The 15,507-nt window shown below is 40.8% G+C and overlaps 2 protein-coding genes across 2 annotated transcripts; one reads left to right on the plus strand and one right to left on the minus strand.

Moving 5' to 3' along the window:
* Positions 1–4,364: 4,364 nt before the first annotated feature.
* Positions 4,365–5,213, plus strand: LOC308315788 (dehydrodolichyl diphosphate synthase complex subunit nus1-like; the record flags this gene model as incomplete). The annotated part of the gene is made up of 1 exon (XM_080763939.1): positions 4,365–5,213. The coding sequence occupies one exon, from the start codon at positions 4,365–4,367 to the stop codon at positions 5,211–5,213; it is 849 nt and encodes a 282-aa protein (XP_080620065.1).
* A 1,763-nt stretch (positions 5,214–6,976) lies between these two features.
* LOC308315787 (uncharacterized protein) lies at positions 6,977–10,069 on the minus strand. Its single transcript, XM_080763938.1, has 4 exons — positions 9,979–10,069; positions 9,510–9,648; positions 9,337–9,364; positions 6,977–9,108 (listed from the first exon to the last, which is right to left on the minus strand). Exon 4 carries the CDS (start codon positions 8,827–8,829, stop codon positions 7,828–7,830), a length of 1,002 nt encoding a protein of 333 aa, XP_080620064.1. The 5' UTR covers positions 8,830–9,108; positions 9,337–9,364; positions 9,510–9,648; positions 9,979–10,069; the 3' UTR covers positions 6,977–7,827.
* Between the last annotated feature and the right edge of the window lie 5,438 nt (positions 10,070–15,507).

A 15,507-nucleotide genomic window follows, 5' to 3' on the forward strand; every position in this document is an offset into this window, starting at 1 on the left:
AAGGTGGGGGCCGCATGTGGCCCCCCCGGCCACCAGTTGCCCATGTATGTTATATGTGGATGTTTTCTTGGCATTTAGCCAAAGGTCAACCTTGCCACACTGACTCCACTCTGCTCAGCAGCTTGGTTGTTCCACGTGGTCAGAGTGTGTAGTGTAGCATGCCCATCATCATCACCCACAATAAAAATGCTGCTGGTCCTCTTTCCCCTGGAGAAGGCAGTATATAATAGAGTATAGTGTCTGCTAAATCCATTGCAATAGTACATTGTTCATCTATAATTACCAGATGACATACTATTCTGTGGGCAGGTGGTCCCTAAAGTGAATGTACGGATTGTGTTTGCACTTGGCTTGGCTTTTAATGAGCCGATCACAACGTATGCCAGACCATGTCCCACCCGGACATGGTCTGATCTGATTACATCCTGATTGTCGTGTGCTGCTGCCTGCTTGCTTTAACTTGCCTTTTCCTGTGATCCCTGATATGTGTTAGTTATACTGTAGTTTAGTGTAAATAAAGCATTACCAAGATGTAAGATTGGGTATTAATGGATGGTTAATACTAGTAAGCCTAATTGGCTAGAACAGAGGTTTCCAAACAGTGGGCCAATGCAGGAGACACACTAATACACCGATATTCACATGCATGTATCCAACATGCTTACAATGTAGAATTCTGCTTTCGAGATACTAAGCCTTATATTTTTTAGGGAATGTGATCCCAAAGGTCAAGGTTTCTTCACAACTAGTTAAATAGATCAGGTTCATGACAGGTCTGCAACGAGGAAGGAGTACATAGCTTGGCAGCAGCAGTAACTTATTATCCTAGTGCCTTGGCCAGTCCATGGCAGTGGCTCGCAGCTAAATTAAGCTACAGTCTCAGACTTTCTCAACCTAAAGAGGCTTCTTCTTACAACAGTTACAAGAAGCAAAGAGGTCGAGGCAAGTGACGGAGTGCAGCAACTCGTGAAAGCAAAAACCATACAATGTGGTATTCTTTGTCCACACCAGATAGAACATTCAACATTGGAGCAGGACCATGTCAACACCTCTCATATACTCCTATAATTAATACCTCTTAGCTGGACTGAATGACACTAGCAGTACCATACAGTATGGCATGTCCTGTCACTGTCAAGTATGTCTGGGCAGTATTTGGGTATAGAGAGGGTGTGCACGTGACATCATCATCATAGCCGGAAGTTATGCAGGAACGCCTACTGAGAAAAGTTTATCTTACTACATTAAACAACCTTAAACTCACTTTGCCACTCACTTTATGCATGCGCATACGCTCTAGTGCGCATAATGCTCTAGTGACAGTCTATACAGATATGTTGGGGTATACAGGCTTTTCTTTTTTAAATCCAATCAGTTAACCACTTAAAACCTATTTTATAGGCTACTTACTCTTATTACGGTGTGACAAGCTTTTCTTTTTACATTTGCCTTTTTCTTTTTCTTTTCCAACTTGTGAAAACTGGAGAAAACCTTTTGTGAGCTTGTAGAAGTGCTATTTTGTTTTTAAAGTTTGTGGAAATGTGTGAAACCTCAGTGATGGCATCACTGAGGACTGTCAAATAGTGACAATAGCTGATCAACATGACCAAAATAGGCCAGGCTGAAACGAGCCGGAAGAAAAGACGGAAAGAACAACAGTAAACAGATTTACCATGACCCCAAATCCTGTGGAATACCTTCACAGGTATCCAGGTCAAGCTGTGCTTGACAAGGATGTCAAGCACAGCTTGTCCCTGGATAACTTGTTAATGTTATTGCAAATGTTAGGATAGAATATAGATAGCCCTATCCAGAATTAACTAATGTTTGTCATTACTTTGCTATGACATATGCACATGGGTTAAGACAATATTGTTTACTAGAGGTTCACAGTTGTATGTATGTCTGAATCATAATGTCTGGGTTTTGTCAGAGTACCTATGTATGGAGATCTTTGTATCCGTCAGTCCATGTCACCTTTATGCCAATATATGGAGTTCCCTGATGTCATTTGGACACATTGGTCGGATCGGCAGTTCTGGACACATATCCGAATGACTCACTTCGGGCATTGCACTCCCTTGAGTCCCTTGAAGACAGTCGGTCCCATTTCTTGAGAAGACCATATAGGCCTAGCGGTCAAATCTGTACAACCATGAGATAAGATCCAGATCTCCAAGATCCTAGCTAATAAATACTACTAGGGTCTAGGCCAACTGTAAATTGGGGTGAAAACATCTGAAACCCTTACTACTGCATGCTTCATGGGCATACCAAACACAACACAATTAATGTCAAACTATTCAGCTCAAAGTATTGAGTGTACAGTAGCAGTACATACCTGGTTTAGCAGGGGATTTGGTCCACATCTGGTTAGAGGAGGCAGTTACTCAGTTATTCCACATGGTGCCACTGTTAGACATCAAATCACAATTTCTTCACACATTATAAATAAGTATTAATAGTTTTCATGGCTTTTCCTTCTAAGAAACCCACCAGTCATAATATTAGCATGTTTTATTTTATTTTATTAATATTTTATTTTGTCTTCTAGGGGTTTTATTAAACAAAGCTCTCATTCTTAAAGTCTACTTATCGAGAGATATCAACTATAGAAATGCTCCAAATATTTCCATCTTGTGGGACTGGGAATATAACCAAAACAAATATTAGATAAAAGGTGTCAAATTATATAAACTACGGTAATTTAGGTCACATACCAAAGCGATGTGACACATTTTGTGGTCTGGTGAATAAATGCACTTATGTTACTTAGCAGAAGGGTTCCCAAACTTCTCAGGCCATATTTGAACTGGGGAGCCTGACAAGAACAAGAGTTGAGGCATTACATTTTGTTTGACTTGGTCAAATTACTAGGTAATATTTTACATTACTTCTTTTTTTCTTTTTTTTAGGGGCACTAGCACCTCCTATATACAGGATTAATGTTTTTTTTAGTTGAATGTTGGTTTTAAAAACGACAATAAAGATAATTTAATGTTTGCTTTGTCTCAATGTTTGTTTTACATCATGTTGTAAGATGATAAAAGAGTGATGAGATTTTCTTATATTACAGGTTGTTGGTTACTGTTGGTGTAGTGATAGTCTTTCACTGTAGGCCCATGCTGGTTTGTTTACTGTTAAGTGAGTGAAATAATAATAATGTTACCACTGGGGCCCCCACAAAATCATTAAGTAATAATAAAACAATCACACTTGTCTGAAGTGAGGGGCGCTCTTATCATCATACATCATGTTCAGCCAATCAAATCACAAATGTGGTTCCGGTCAATCACAATTGGTGTCTTTAATTTTCTGCCCTCACTTTTTATCCTCAATATGTACTTTAATCAGCCAATCAAATCATCGCTATGGGTGATCAGCCAATCAAATCATAGCTACAACTCACACAGACAAAGCTCTCTATGCCCATAGTATGTACTATGTATGTATTATGTAAGAACATACATAGTTTACTGTAAACCATTTAGGCTAGGCTGGGCCTACGTCACACCCTTCATATTACTTCTGTATTGTAAATAAAATGGATTAAATGTCTCATTAAATAACATGTCATCAATATGATGTCATATTGATGTCCAAATATGGGTTCCACACGACAGTGACAACACCATATACAACTGTTGCATACTGTAATTTCCCATTTCCCAAATGTGCTTTATATACTAGATACTAATATTTCAGACATACCAGTAAGACGCGCAAACGCGGGAAGCGAACGCAGCTCGTACATATTTGGGTTTTTTTAAGATTTATTTTCAAGTTATTATTTTTTTAAGTTAAGTTATTTTTAAGTTACGTTTTTAACTTAGCCATAACCATATAAGGAGTCCCCAAAGCAGCTATACGTCCAAATATGGAGTGTGTTGCATCAATCACAAACAAATCACTCAGCTCCATATATGGGCACAAAGGGGGGACACATGGACACACACACACACAGACAGACAGACAGACATGATCTGCTAGGTCTCATAGTAAGTGCTCACTGCGTTCGCAATCATAGTAAGTGCTCACTGCATTCGCAACTAAACATCTCATACTAATTTGGCATGTAATTAATATGTAGTATGGAATCTTGGACTCAACCATATTATTTTGCTCTAATCCACTGAAACAAATATGGAGGTTCACACTGACGTCATCATTATGACATCATCAATCCACCTTTCAAGCCACTCAATCCTGACTTTATCACATTCGGTGGAGACGGTCCGATCACAGCCGGAGGACTGAGGTGGCGGCAGCAAGGTTATGCCAGTGACTCGGGCCGTATCCGTCACAATGAAGCAAATCTAGCCGTGTTGTGACTTCTAACCACTATCCTTTGACAGGGTTAAACCATGGAGCTCATATACAAGTTGGTGTGGCGGTTGTTGCATGTATTCCTTCACCTCCACAGGTTGCTAATCACTTGGTTCCGACTCCAGCATCAGAACTGGAATGGATGGCTGTGGGAGTGGGCAGTGCTTCTCCTGCCGATCTCACTTGTCGGATTCCCGGACCACTACAAGGTGGTTGCCCAGGCGACCTGTAAACACTCAGGAGGTCGCATCCGTGTTCAGTTCAGCGTCGACGGGAAATCTCTGGAGAAGCTGCCCCTTCACATAGGCTTGTTGATAGCCGAAGAGGAGCTGAGCTACACGCACACTGCAACCCTCGTCGTTTGGTGCATGGCTGTCGGCATATCTTATGTCAGCGTGTATGATAGTCGAGGAGTTTTCTCGAAGAACAGCTCCCACCTCCTGGAGGAGATACAGAGGCAGCAACGGGACCTGCTGGGACCAGAGGATTCTAACTATAACATGCAGTTCTTCAGCAATGGGAATAACAAGCATCAGCACCAACCACTGTCCGGTCAGCCCGTGGTGACAGTTCTGTCACCAGCGGATGGAAAACAGAGCATCGTTGCGGCAGCCCAGAAGATGTGTCGCGCTGTGGAACAGAAAGAGAGGAGCTCCACAGACATCAACATCAGCATGCTAGATGCACTCCTCAGAGAGTCAAAGAATATTCCAGACCCTGAGGTGGTGGTCAAGTTTGGCCCAGTGGACAGCACGCTGGGATTCCTTCCATGGCACATCAGACTCACCGAGTTCATTTCCCTGCCTTCCCATATAGACGTGTCTTACAAGGACTTATTGGATGCTCTGCAGCAGTATGCCTCCTGTGAGCAAAGGCTAGGCCAGTGATTGGCACATGCACATTGTGAACCAGAGCCAATGAGAGAGGGCACCAAAAGCCTGGCCAAAAGGAAAGAACAGACCATTGCATGTCCCCAAGATTCGGTCTGGGGCAGCCAAGATATTGCTAAATCGGTGTGGAAATACGTCGGCATGCACCGCTCACCCTGCCGATGAAGTGAGATTAGCAGCAGCAACTCAGGATGTTGAATACAAAGAAGAGGAAGCGCTGCTGTGGTCCGTGTGGTTATAAAAAAACAAACAGTCAAGTATACCTTCATGAGGGTCCAATAGTTAGCCCACTCGATAAGGCGGTAGAAGGTTTAGGTAACCACTCCATGAACAGTCGACAGTTTAAGCAAAAGCAATCACTGGGTCACTGGGTGCCCTGAATGAAGACTGATCAATTACTAATGAACATGCATTATTCCACCCAAGGTAACAAACTGGGGCAAGTCAAGCAACTCAACATCACATCCAAATTAAGGCCCATTATGACACCTTACATGTGAGTGAGTTACCATGGGAGTGGAGAGTCACGCACAATCCCACATTGAGGAGATTGAAGCCTAATTTAGCCTGTCATGGCGTCATGCACTAGATGTACAAGCTCTCATGCAATTTCCAAGACTCGTAGTCTAATCAACAATTCTAACGAGCCGTGTAAGTAATAAACATTCATGACAGTTTGGATCCGTTTTTTAAAGCATGGATGCATTCGTTGGATACCCAATGGTAAATGGTGCATTTATATAGCGCCTTTATCCAAACATATTGTGCATTACATTCACCCACACATTCATACAAGGATGGCGGCGGAAACCATGCAAGGCACCAACCAGCACATCAGGAGCAAGTTCAGTTCAGTGTCTTGCTCTGACACTAACTCAGGGGGAGCCCGGGTTCGAACTGGCAACCTTGTGGTTACCATCCAGCCACTCTACCTACCCCTGAGCCACCAACGCCCACCTAGGAGGGGGTAAAAAGTAGACTCAAATCTTCTGTGCTTACACGGTTATCCTTTCTCTGCAGGTATACTTGAGCTAGTCTGAAGACCTGTTATTACATGTTAATTGTTCCAAACTTAAAACAAAATGTGACAGAGCCTTTCAGGTTGTAGCACACACACTGGGATGCTCCTCCTCAGGTTGAGATCCACAGCCTCTGAGCATTTTTAAGAACTTTTATTTGAACAGACATTATGGTTTTATTTATATGTTTGTTATTTTTTGTCTTGTTCGATTTATAGGCTGTTTTCTGTTCTGTATTAATTTTCCTTGTATTGTGTGCACTGTGTGAGACTTCTCTGTGAGCAGTGCTATATAAAAAAATGTACTTACTGATCTTTTCATCATTGCCTGTGGAGGAAGTCCTGCAGGCTCTGTGCATCTGTTGCTGAGAGGGTTCCCTGGCAGATGAGCCTGAGAACACTGGTAGAAGTCTAATAACAGAAGCCATTCCTTGATTTTAACTAGTTAGAAATTTGATTAATACTGTGACTGTGGTCATAGAAGACTTTGAGCAGTACATCTAGTCGGACTGTGGATGTATTGAAGCACTTCAAAGGAAGCAACTGGGGACCTAATCTGCACAAAAATGAGTCATGAAAGTCAATAAGAATTTTAAGAAATAGTCAGAAACAGACTTTATGAAATAAGACTAGTTTTTTTTTAATTATTGAAGACTAAAGATTTATTAAACTTATGAAACATCTCAGTGTGCTCATATGCCCACAGAAGTCATGGATCGGACTGATTTTTTCCCCTCGACTTAATAATAATAAATGTAAAGCTTGCTTTGAAATGAGAATGCATGTTGCAACAAAACTGACATCAAATGGAAAGGATTCGCTAGAAATAGAATACACCAAGAGCTATTTTATGATAGACCAAGACCATTGAGATGTTTGAGTATTTATTAGAATACAATTGTTGAAATGATGATCATAGACTTTACCTTAAGGCCAAATAGAAAGGTGCTCTGTATTCCAAACTACTGTAGTTGTCTTCTATAAGTTCTGGATTTGCTATGTATTATAGACATAGTCCTGCAGCCTCTTGTCCACTGAGAACAGAACAACTATAATTCAGGGATGAAAGTTTTCATTCTACACATTAAATGCAGCAGAAAATGAGGAAAGAAAGAAGCCAGGCACTCATTCTCATAAAAAATTAAATAAATGTACCTTGTATTTTGATCATGCTGAACATAATCAGATTCTCTATTTCTATAACGACTTTGCTTTCAGTAGCTCATCAAAGTTGCAACTTTACTCATCGACAGTCAATCACTCTCCAATGAAGTACTGTAGGTCTGCAAAGCAGTCTTAACACATTCTTCAATCTCCTTGAGTCCTTGGTCAGAGCAAATAAATCATTTTAATTGTATAGAACATACAATTAAAATTATTTGTTTGCTCTGACCAAGGAGATGGTTGCATTTACTGAGACAATAACCTGTAATAATTTGTAAACCCTCTCCGGGACTCCTGGACCCCACGTGGAGGACCACTGATTTACAGGACAGCAAAAAAATAAAAAATAAAGTCAAAGTGTACGATTTGCCACACACGTTACCGCAGTGAAATTTGTTCTCCACATTTGACCCATCTCTTGGATTCTTTCTACCTTTGCATTCCTCTACATCTACCTCTGACCTTACAGGATCGGGCCATGTTCTTTTTCTTGCTTCTCTGCCCCGCTGGATCAAAATCTGAGTCACTGTCATGCTCTTGCTCCTCTTCCGCCGAGTCACTGCTGCCCTGACCTTCCTCATTCTCATCTCCGATGCATATCTGTCTCTTCAATTGGTTCACGTCATCTGAGGTGATCACAGCATTTTTCTTAGGCCTTCCTCTAGGTCTGCCTGTGGGCCTATTATATTTAAGTGTACATCCTTCTTCTTTTTGTACCTCCTCCTCCTCCTCAGCACCATTCTCAGTGTTACACAATGTGTCCTTAATTTTCTCATCCTCAGCATCAACAGCACTGCTTTCCATTTCATTTGTCTCATCTTTTTCTGTTTCAAACTCATTCCTACTTGTCTTCTCCATCTGAATTTTCATCCCTGGGTCAGGGACTTGGCCATGATAACGCTGAATGTGACTCTTCAGGCTAACATTGTGATTAAAGGACTTGTCACAGTGGTGACACTGATAGGGTTTCTCTCCTGTGTGGACACGAATGTGGGATTTGAGGTGGTTTGACTGGGTGAATGAGTGCTGGCACACCTTACATACAAACTTCTTTACCTTTGTGTGCACAGCTACATGCCTTTCCAGATAAAAATTTGTTGGAAAATCCATGTTGCATATGAGACAAATATATCTTTTGGGACCTCTGTGAGTCACCAGGTGGTCATTGCGCTCTCGCATCTTGGAAAACACCTCTGGACAGTCAGGACATTGATAGGGCTTCTCTGCAGGGACATGGCTCTGCTCATGGACAAGTTTGTCTGGCCTTGTTCTGAAGGTTGCGCAGCAGTACTTACAACCATGCTTGTAGCCATCCTGGTGGATCTTGCTGTGGATTTTTAGATTAACCTCACAGTAATATCTCTTGCCACAAAAAATACAAGAAAGGGGCTTTTTGTACTCACATGTGTGAGACTGACTGTAGAAAAACATTCCGCATTCAGAACACAGCTTGCGGAGATTGTCATGTTTCTCATCTGTATCCGACTCACTGTCACTGTTGTCTGTATCCGACTCACTGTTGTCTGGGAGATCCCAATCGATGTCTGAATTGTGATCTCCACTATCCAGCTCGCCGTCTGGTCCTTCATCTGGAAGCTTGTCGTCTGTATTGTGGTGCTCCAGGGGATCAAAAACAATAACCTCAGCGATGGCATCAGCAGAACTCTCTGGATCATTGGTGGAGTTGAGAGCGTCACCTGAGGGCACTGCCTGTAAATGATGGAGAAAAGATGAGCAGTTACTGTATGTCTGCAGTTGGAGTGATTCCCTCATTGTTACATTTCTATTGTCAGGGCAAAGGTTTAGGCCTATCTGGATTCCTAGTGGGTAGATATTGGTAGGTGATATAGTTTTAGTTAGTTGGTTAGCAGATTCATTTACAAAATGTTCAAGTTTAATTGAGATCAGGACATAACACAAAGCGAGCAATTTAAATACCTTCTCTATTTGCTGACTCCTCCACTTTCTGCGTGAGAGAGAAAGAGGACATGAAACACTAAACAAATGATGTCATCAATATCAAAAGTGACTGTTATATTAGTACTATTATATTGTACTACTACACTAGTGCAGTAGTAGTACATTACTGTTATGCATTGGAGCTGACTTACGATAGTGTGACCTCAATGGAGTCTCCATCACATTCATCCTCATCATCATCTAGGGTCAGCCTGCATTTTTTAGAGGGTTGAAAGGACTCTGGGTATGTTGAAGTGAGGAGTGAAGGTGATGTTTTCCTTGTCTGAGTAGCTAATTAGAAAACATAGAGCATGGTTAAAGAAGATGAGTTATACCAAACTATAAAGGCTTCAGACGGCTAAAATGCACATAGCTACCAAAATTACACATTAAAAGAATAGATATTCTGAGCAACAGGCCATAGAAATAACTAGAATACACACTTACTTGCTAAATTACCAGAAATATCAATTTCTATGCCCAGCTTTGAGTGTTTGTGTAAACACAAACATTGAAGACAAAAGTGAGGACGCAAATTGTGATCGGCCGGAATGAGATGATGTATAAGACCGCATCTCACTTCACATGGGTGTGATTTTTATATTTTTATTTTTTACAAACCTTCACTTCTAAAGTAAGTCTTCTTAATCTGGTTGCCAACAGATTTCTTCCTTGGGGGGTCAGTCTGGCAACCTATGTTCCTGGTAATAGTGCACTGTAAAAAAACAAACGGTTACACATCGGCCAGCGTTTACACGCTCCATATATGGCCAGAACATAATTAATTCCATATATTGATTTGACCCCCCAGCTTACTACCACTTTAGCCAACTCAGTTTCCTATAATATAGGCATAATGTGTACAACCATACCCAATATGACTTTGTCTCTCTCTCTCTCTCTCGTACACACAATTACAGAACATCTGCGTGACTGCAAGCAAAATATAACTTTGATTGCATGACAGACAGACACACAGACAGTCTCACACACACACACACACACCTGCGCTTCTTATGTGTGGTTTCAGATTTGCTTGCACTTTGGCTGTCTTTTTCTCCACAACGCACTGGCATCCAAAGTCTCTAGTGGTTGGCTGAAAACACATAAAAGAACAAATCATTACGTAGTTCATATACCTCTGAAACTAGCCTACTACATTAGCTACAAATGAAACCAGAGTAGAATGACTTACCTTTGGTGGAGGAGAGTTGCCAACCGTGTAAATAGATGGTATCGCGTCTTTGGAAAGCAAAAGGTGGCTTGCGAATCCTGCAGTGAATTGGCATTTGTTTTCAAAGCAGCGATCTGAGAAGTGCCTCGCACACAAACGCGAGTTGTTGGAAACACCCCCTTCATCAAAATGTGTGAACTCCAGCCATTGTTGCCGAAGCCGCGGATAGGGTTCGTTATGGGGAAAGGGGAAAAGACTGATGAAATTCGCGCAACCAAACACACAACGACGATGTTGAGGCATGATGTGGAAACAAGTTCTCCGAAGTTGGGAAAAGGTTCACAGCTTAGAGTATAACTCTATGGTTCACAGCCGGAGCCGTCGAGGAGTGAGCTAGGATAAGGTTTCCGTTTCCGGCAGGCCTCCTAATCCTATCATAGCTTCAGGCAATGAGAGCGAGATGATGAGACTGCATGGCGTCCAACATTTCCATGGTGTTGATGGTGAGTTCTGAGTTTTAATTTGCTTGATTCATATTAATCGACGGCCCTCGTTCATAATTAGTACGTTTACACTTTATTTTTGAGCAGATTAAACAAACGAGAGACAATTTGAGGTTTTATGTTTTTTTTTTAATGTTCTGTTTATTCATTTTTTATTTATTTTTTACAAATAGAAGTAAATTGAGAAATAAAAACAACAATTTGAGGTTTTGTTAGGTGTTGTATCTAGAACTTACTGTAGTGTACACATTACATTCCGCAGACTGAACTCCTGATTTACCTGGCACACAAAACACCCTCGGACACTCTGCCATAGTGAGTATATTTCTACAATTGAAAAATGATGTTGGTGGATGGGTGATAATGTTTGTTTCCTCTACCCTTTTCGAACTTTGCAGTTTACTTTGCACGTGGTCAGGTGGTCTCTGCAGTGCTAGTCTGCGTGGCCCTGAGTAGACCGTTTCCAGTTATGCAGCTTCAAAATGATGAACATCATGTCAAGCCAAACTAGCAAATAAATACATAATTTATATGCAAATAAGCTCAGTCATTAAGGTGGTGATACATTGTAGATCAGAATTTTTATGTTTTGCATTACTGAAAAGGTTGATTAATTTAATATAAACTATATGACTCAGCTCAGCAGTAGCATTAGCCGAGTCAAAACCCAACGGTACATAAAGTTTCTGACATTTTTAAGACTGACTCGCGGGGCTACAGTTACAGTAGCATAACCATACACCACTCCACTGATTTAGTTGAAATGGTTTGAACTTCTACCAAGTTTAGTAACCAATTGCATATAGTTACTTACAGTACTGAGCTGTACAAATTATAAATATGTAATATTTGTAATAACATATGTGTTATTGGTGAAGGGAGAGTAAGTAGTTGACTTGGGGAGTTGCACCACTCAGTTCACACGGGTGTGATTTTTTATAATGGGATGAATCTAGAGTTGCAATACCCTTGACTCCCCATTCATCCAGTTTGCGATCTGCGTGTATTAAACAACGTTAAACTCACCAACATTGCAGCTCTAGGCCAAACTTGAATTATCCTTTTTCAATCTGCCAAGCTTTTGTTTCATAAAAATCCACCAACAAGTGTTGGAGTTTGGAAGCACTCGTCAAAGTCACCGAACGGCCCTGCGCACCACCTGTTTCAAATTTGCACGTAATACAGGCAGCAGCGCGACCCGTTAACAAAAACGAGTGCTTCCAAACTCCAACACTTTGAAAAATAATTTAACGATAAACTCACTTTGTCACTCGATTTGCCATTGACTTTATGCAAGCGCATACCCTCTATACAGACAGCAAGTAGAAGCAACACACACCAACGATAGTTGGTTAATAAATCCATTTATTGATCCCATAGTCTATACAAGTTCTCATATAGTGAACATAGAGAATTCAAGTGCAGACAAGGGTCACATTCACTCTAAATGAAGTGGCACTATTGGTGTGCTATGTTCACAAACAACAGAGGCACATAAATACAGAATATATTATTCATACTTCACACACTGCATAATGCCAGTGCTTCATACAGTATGAACTGAGGCAGTTTAAGAATGATGGCTTAAGCCAGTAGTTTTCACACCACAATCACCATAAATGTTGCGGTTCGGTTGATTTTCGTCATACTGTTCTTCCGTGCATGCATATATATCAGTGTAACATTTTAGCAGGAGGTTTAATCCTCGCTGCACTGTGGCCCAAATTGTGGGGTTGACACAGTCTCTGATTACCTTTTTGCCTTTTTACCAAGCTCTTCTCTACAGAAACCAGACAGCAACTAGCATGCAGCCTTGATGTTTGGAGTCATGGTCCCCATTTATCTACTGCTGCTGCAGTCTCTGCTCACACTAGTGGTGGACAGTGCACATATTCACACAGACAACGACACAAACAATCAGTGTATAAATTAACCTCTGTGGTCAAGGTTGTGAAACATACAATTTCATTTCTAAGTAGTCTTCTAATTACAAACACGGAGCAATATGTGAATAGTAATTCATTATGTTAATGGATCACTAGAATTGTGTTATATAGTTAGTGTTTGTGTTAGTGCAATCTTTTGTCTAGGAGTACAGAAGGTCTAGGTACAGCATCTTTCCTGAGGAAAGGAATGCAGGAGTACTGATGTGTTTGGTCGAGGTGGGAAAATGGGTTTTTGTCATGCTATTCTCATGCACAGTGAACTACAATCTTCAGTTCAGTGGAGTGCAAATCTCCACCAGGAGGCAATTAAGCCCCTACATCTCTCGACATTGACGTTGGTTTGGCGTTGAGCGATAAAAGGCCATTGGCAATGGGGGAAACTAAGGTTATGACAAAGGATACTGTTCTTTAATGACCAGTGACAGTTATGTGTGTACAGGTCCACACTGAGAACACAAATCAGGGCAGGAATAAATTATATTGGCCACACGTTGGAGCAGTTAGCAACGCTCAAAAACAAAGAATCCGGCAGAGCTACACAATGAGACAAACAACGAAAACATTCTAAATGTAAACGTTGCATAGCAACCACTTGGTTCAGGTGGCAGAGGGACTATGTTCTTGTGTAAAACTATTCTTTGTAATGAAATCAAATAAAAAAACTGCTTTAATTGGGATATGGTTTTCATGTTGGCATATTTGGTAACCATTTTATAAAAGCAATAACTCCAGTTCAGGATATGGCATATTGCTTAGCCTTTGGCTGAACACCTACGTAGCATTCAGAGGAGATTTCTGCTCACAGGGATGAATCCATCATTGGTTTATCTCATTATTTAAAAAAAATTATAATGAACACCTGACATCGTAACATTATATAAATTACATGACTGAATCTCCACTTTAAAGCACATCCAACATCACAATTGGTCGATTCCCTACCAATCAGTGCAAACTGTTGAGGACGGAGGAGGTTTACACTCCCACAAACGCCGACCCCTTAAAGGAAGTTGATTTTGTCCGAGGTGTACACGTCACAAGTGGGAGCACCTGAGCTGAGGGGGGACTTGTTGTTTAGGAAGTCCCCCAGCTCAAAGGTGGGGGCGGAAGGCATGGTGCAGCTGGGACCTTCGTCATCCAGATCCTGTACAGAAAGAATTAAAAAAATCACACTAGTCTGAAGTGAGTTGTGCTCTTATCATACATCATACATCACATTCCGTGCTCAGCAAATCAAATCATCACAAATGTCATTCTGGTCAATCACAATTTGCGTCTTCACTTTTCCGTCTTCACTTTTCTGCCCTCACTTGTAGTTTCAATATGTACTTTGCTCAGCCAATCAAATCAAGCCAATGTTTGTGTTCACACAAATCCAGAAAGCTGGGCATAGGAGGGGCTAGCGCCCCCCAAAAAAACGTAAATAGAGCTTCACGATTATGGCAAAAACTTTATTCATGATTATTCGTGGGCATATTGAGATAAAGATTATCAATTTTCAAATCAATATTTTCAATCTTTTTTTGTTTTAACTCAATCTGGGTTTTATCATTTTGAAAAATAAAATAAAAAAAATGTATCAAGAATAGAAGATTCTCTCCTTGTTTTGCCTATTAGCAAAAACAATAAGGTTTTCCCATTCAGACTGTATGGCAATATTGTAGGACACGTTCTTTTAAACAACAATCTGCATCAAGAGTTGTGAGCCAAGGATATGAGTTTAGGTAAAGACTTCCATTTAAAGTGCAGGCATCCATTCATATGAACAAATGTCCCTGTCAGATTGAATGTTAACCCATTTTGGGCGGGAACCCCTTTTGGTGTTAGCATTATGTTATGCTTTAGCTATTGAAAAATAGCAGATCTACAAGCTCATAGCGCGCCACCGAGTGGTGCGCTACGAGCTTGTAGGTCTGCTATTTTTGAAAAATCGAAGAACGACAGAGCTTTTTCAGAAAACTGTCAGGATGTAGAAGACATTTTTTGAATCTGATCTCAGGTCAAAATGGGGAGAGAGAACGATAGGACAATGAAATAGAAGAAGCTCTTACCATCCTGATTGCTGGATGCTGATAGCTGGGAGGGCAACTGTCATCTTCTGAAGCAGGTGAAGTAGGTGGCTCGATGATGATGTTTGGAGGATGATGTTGCAGCATTTCCTAGGAAACAAGAACACAGTTTGACCTTTTTTTTTCTTTCCTTTATTACAAAGCAGTAAATAGGAGTAAAACAAAAATGAACAGATATGGTGCAGTCACACGGGCAGATGCATAGATACAGTCTACCATTCATTAAGTAAGTCAGCGAGATGAAGATGTAAAGATACACTCGACGTTTGTAGCTGCTGCAAAAGATACAAAGCTAGAAATCTACAAAAAAGATGAACTGGTTTTCAACTTCAGATACAAAGATACAAAGCGACAAATATGCTTTGAATCTTTGCATCTGTGTGAACTCAGCAATAGAGAGAAATCCCATTTTAAACTTTGATATAGAATCTATTGATAGTGTTAAGAGGAGTACATGC

The sequence above is a fragment of the Protomyctophum bolini genome (assembly GCF_963924005.1).
Source record: "Protomyctophum bolini genome assembly, chromosome: 5".
NCBI classification, from domain to species: Eukaryota; Metazoa; Chordata; class Actinopteri; order Myctophiformes; family Myctophidae; genus Protomyctophum; species Protomyctophum bolini.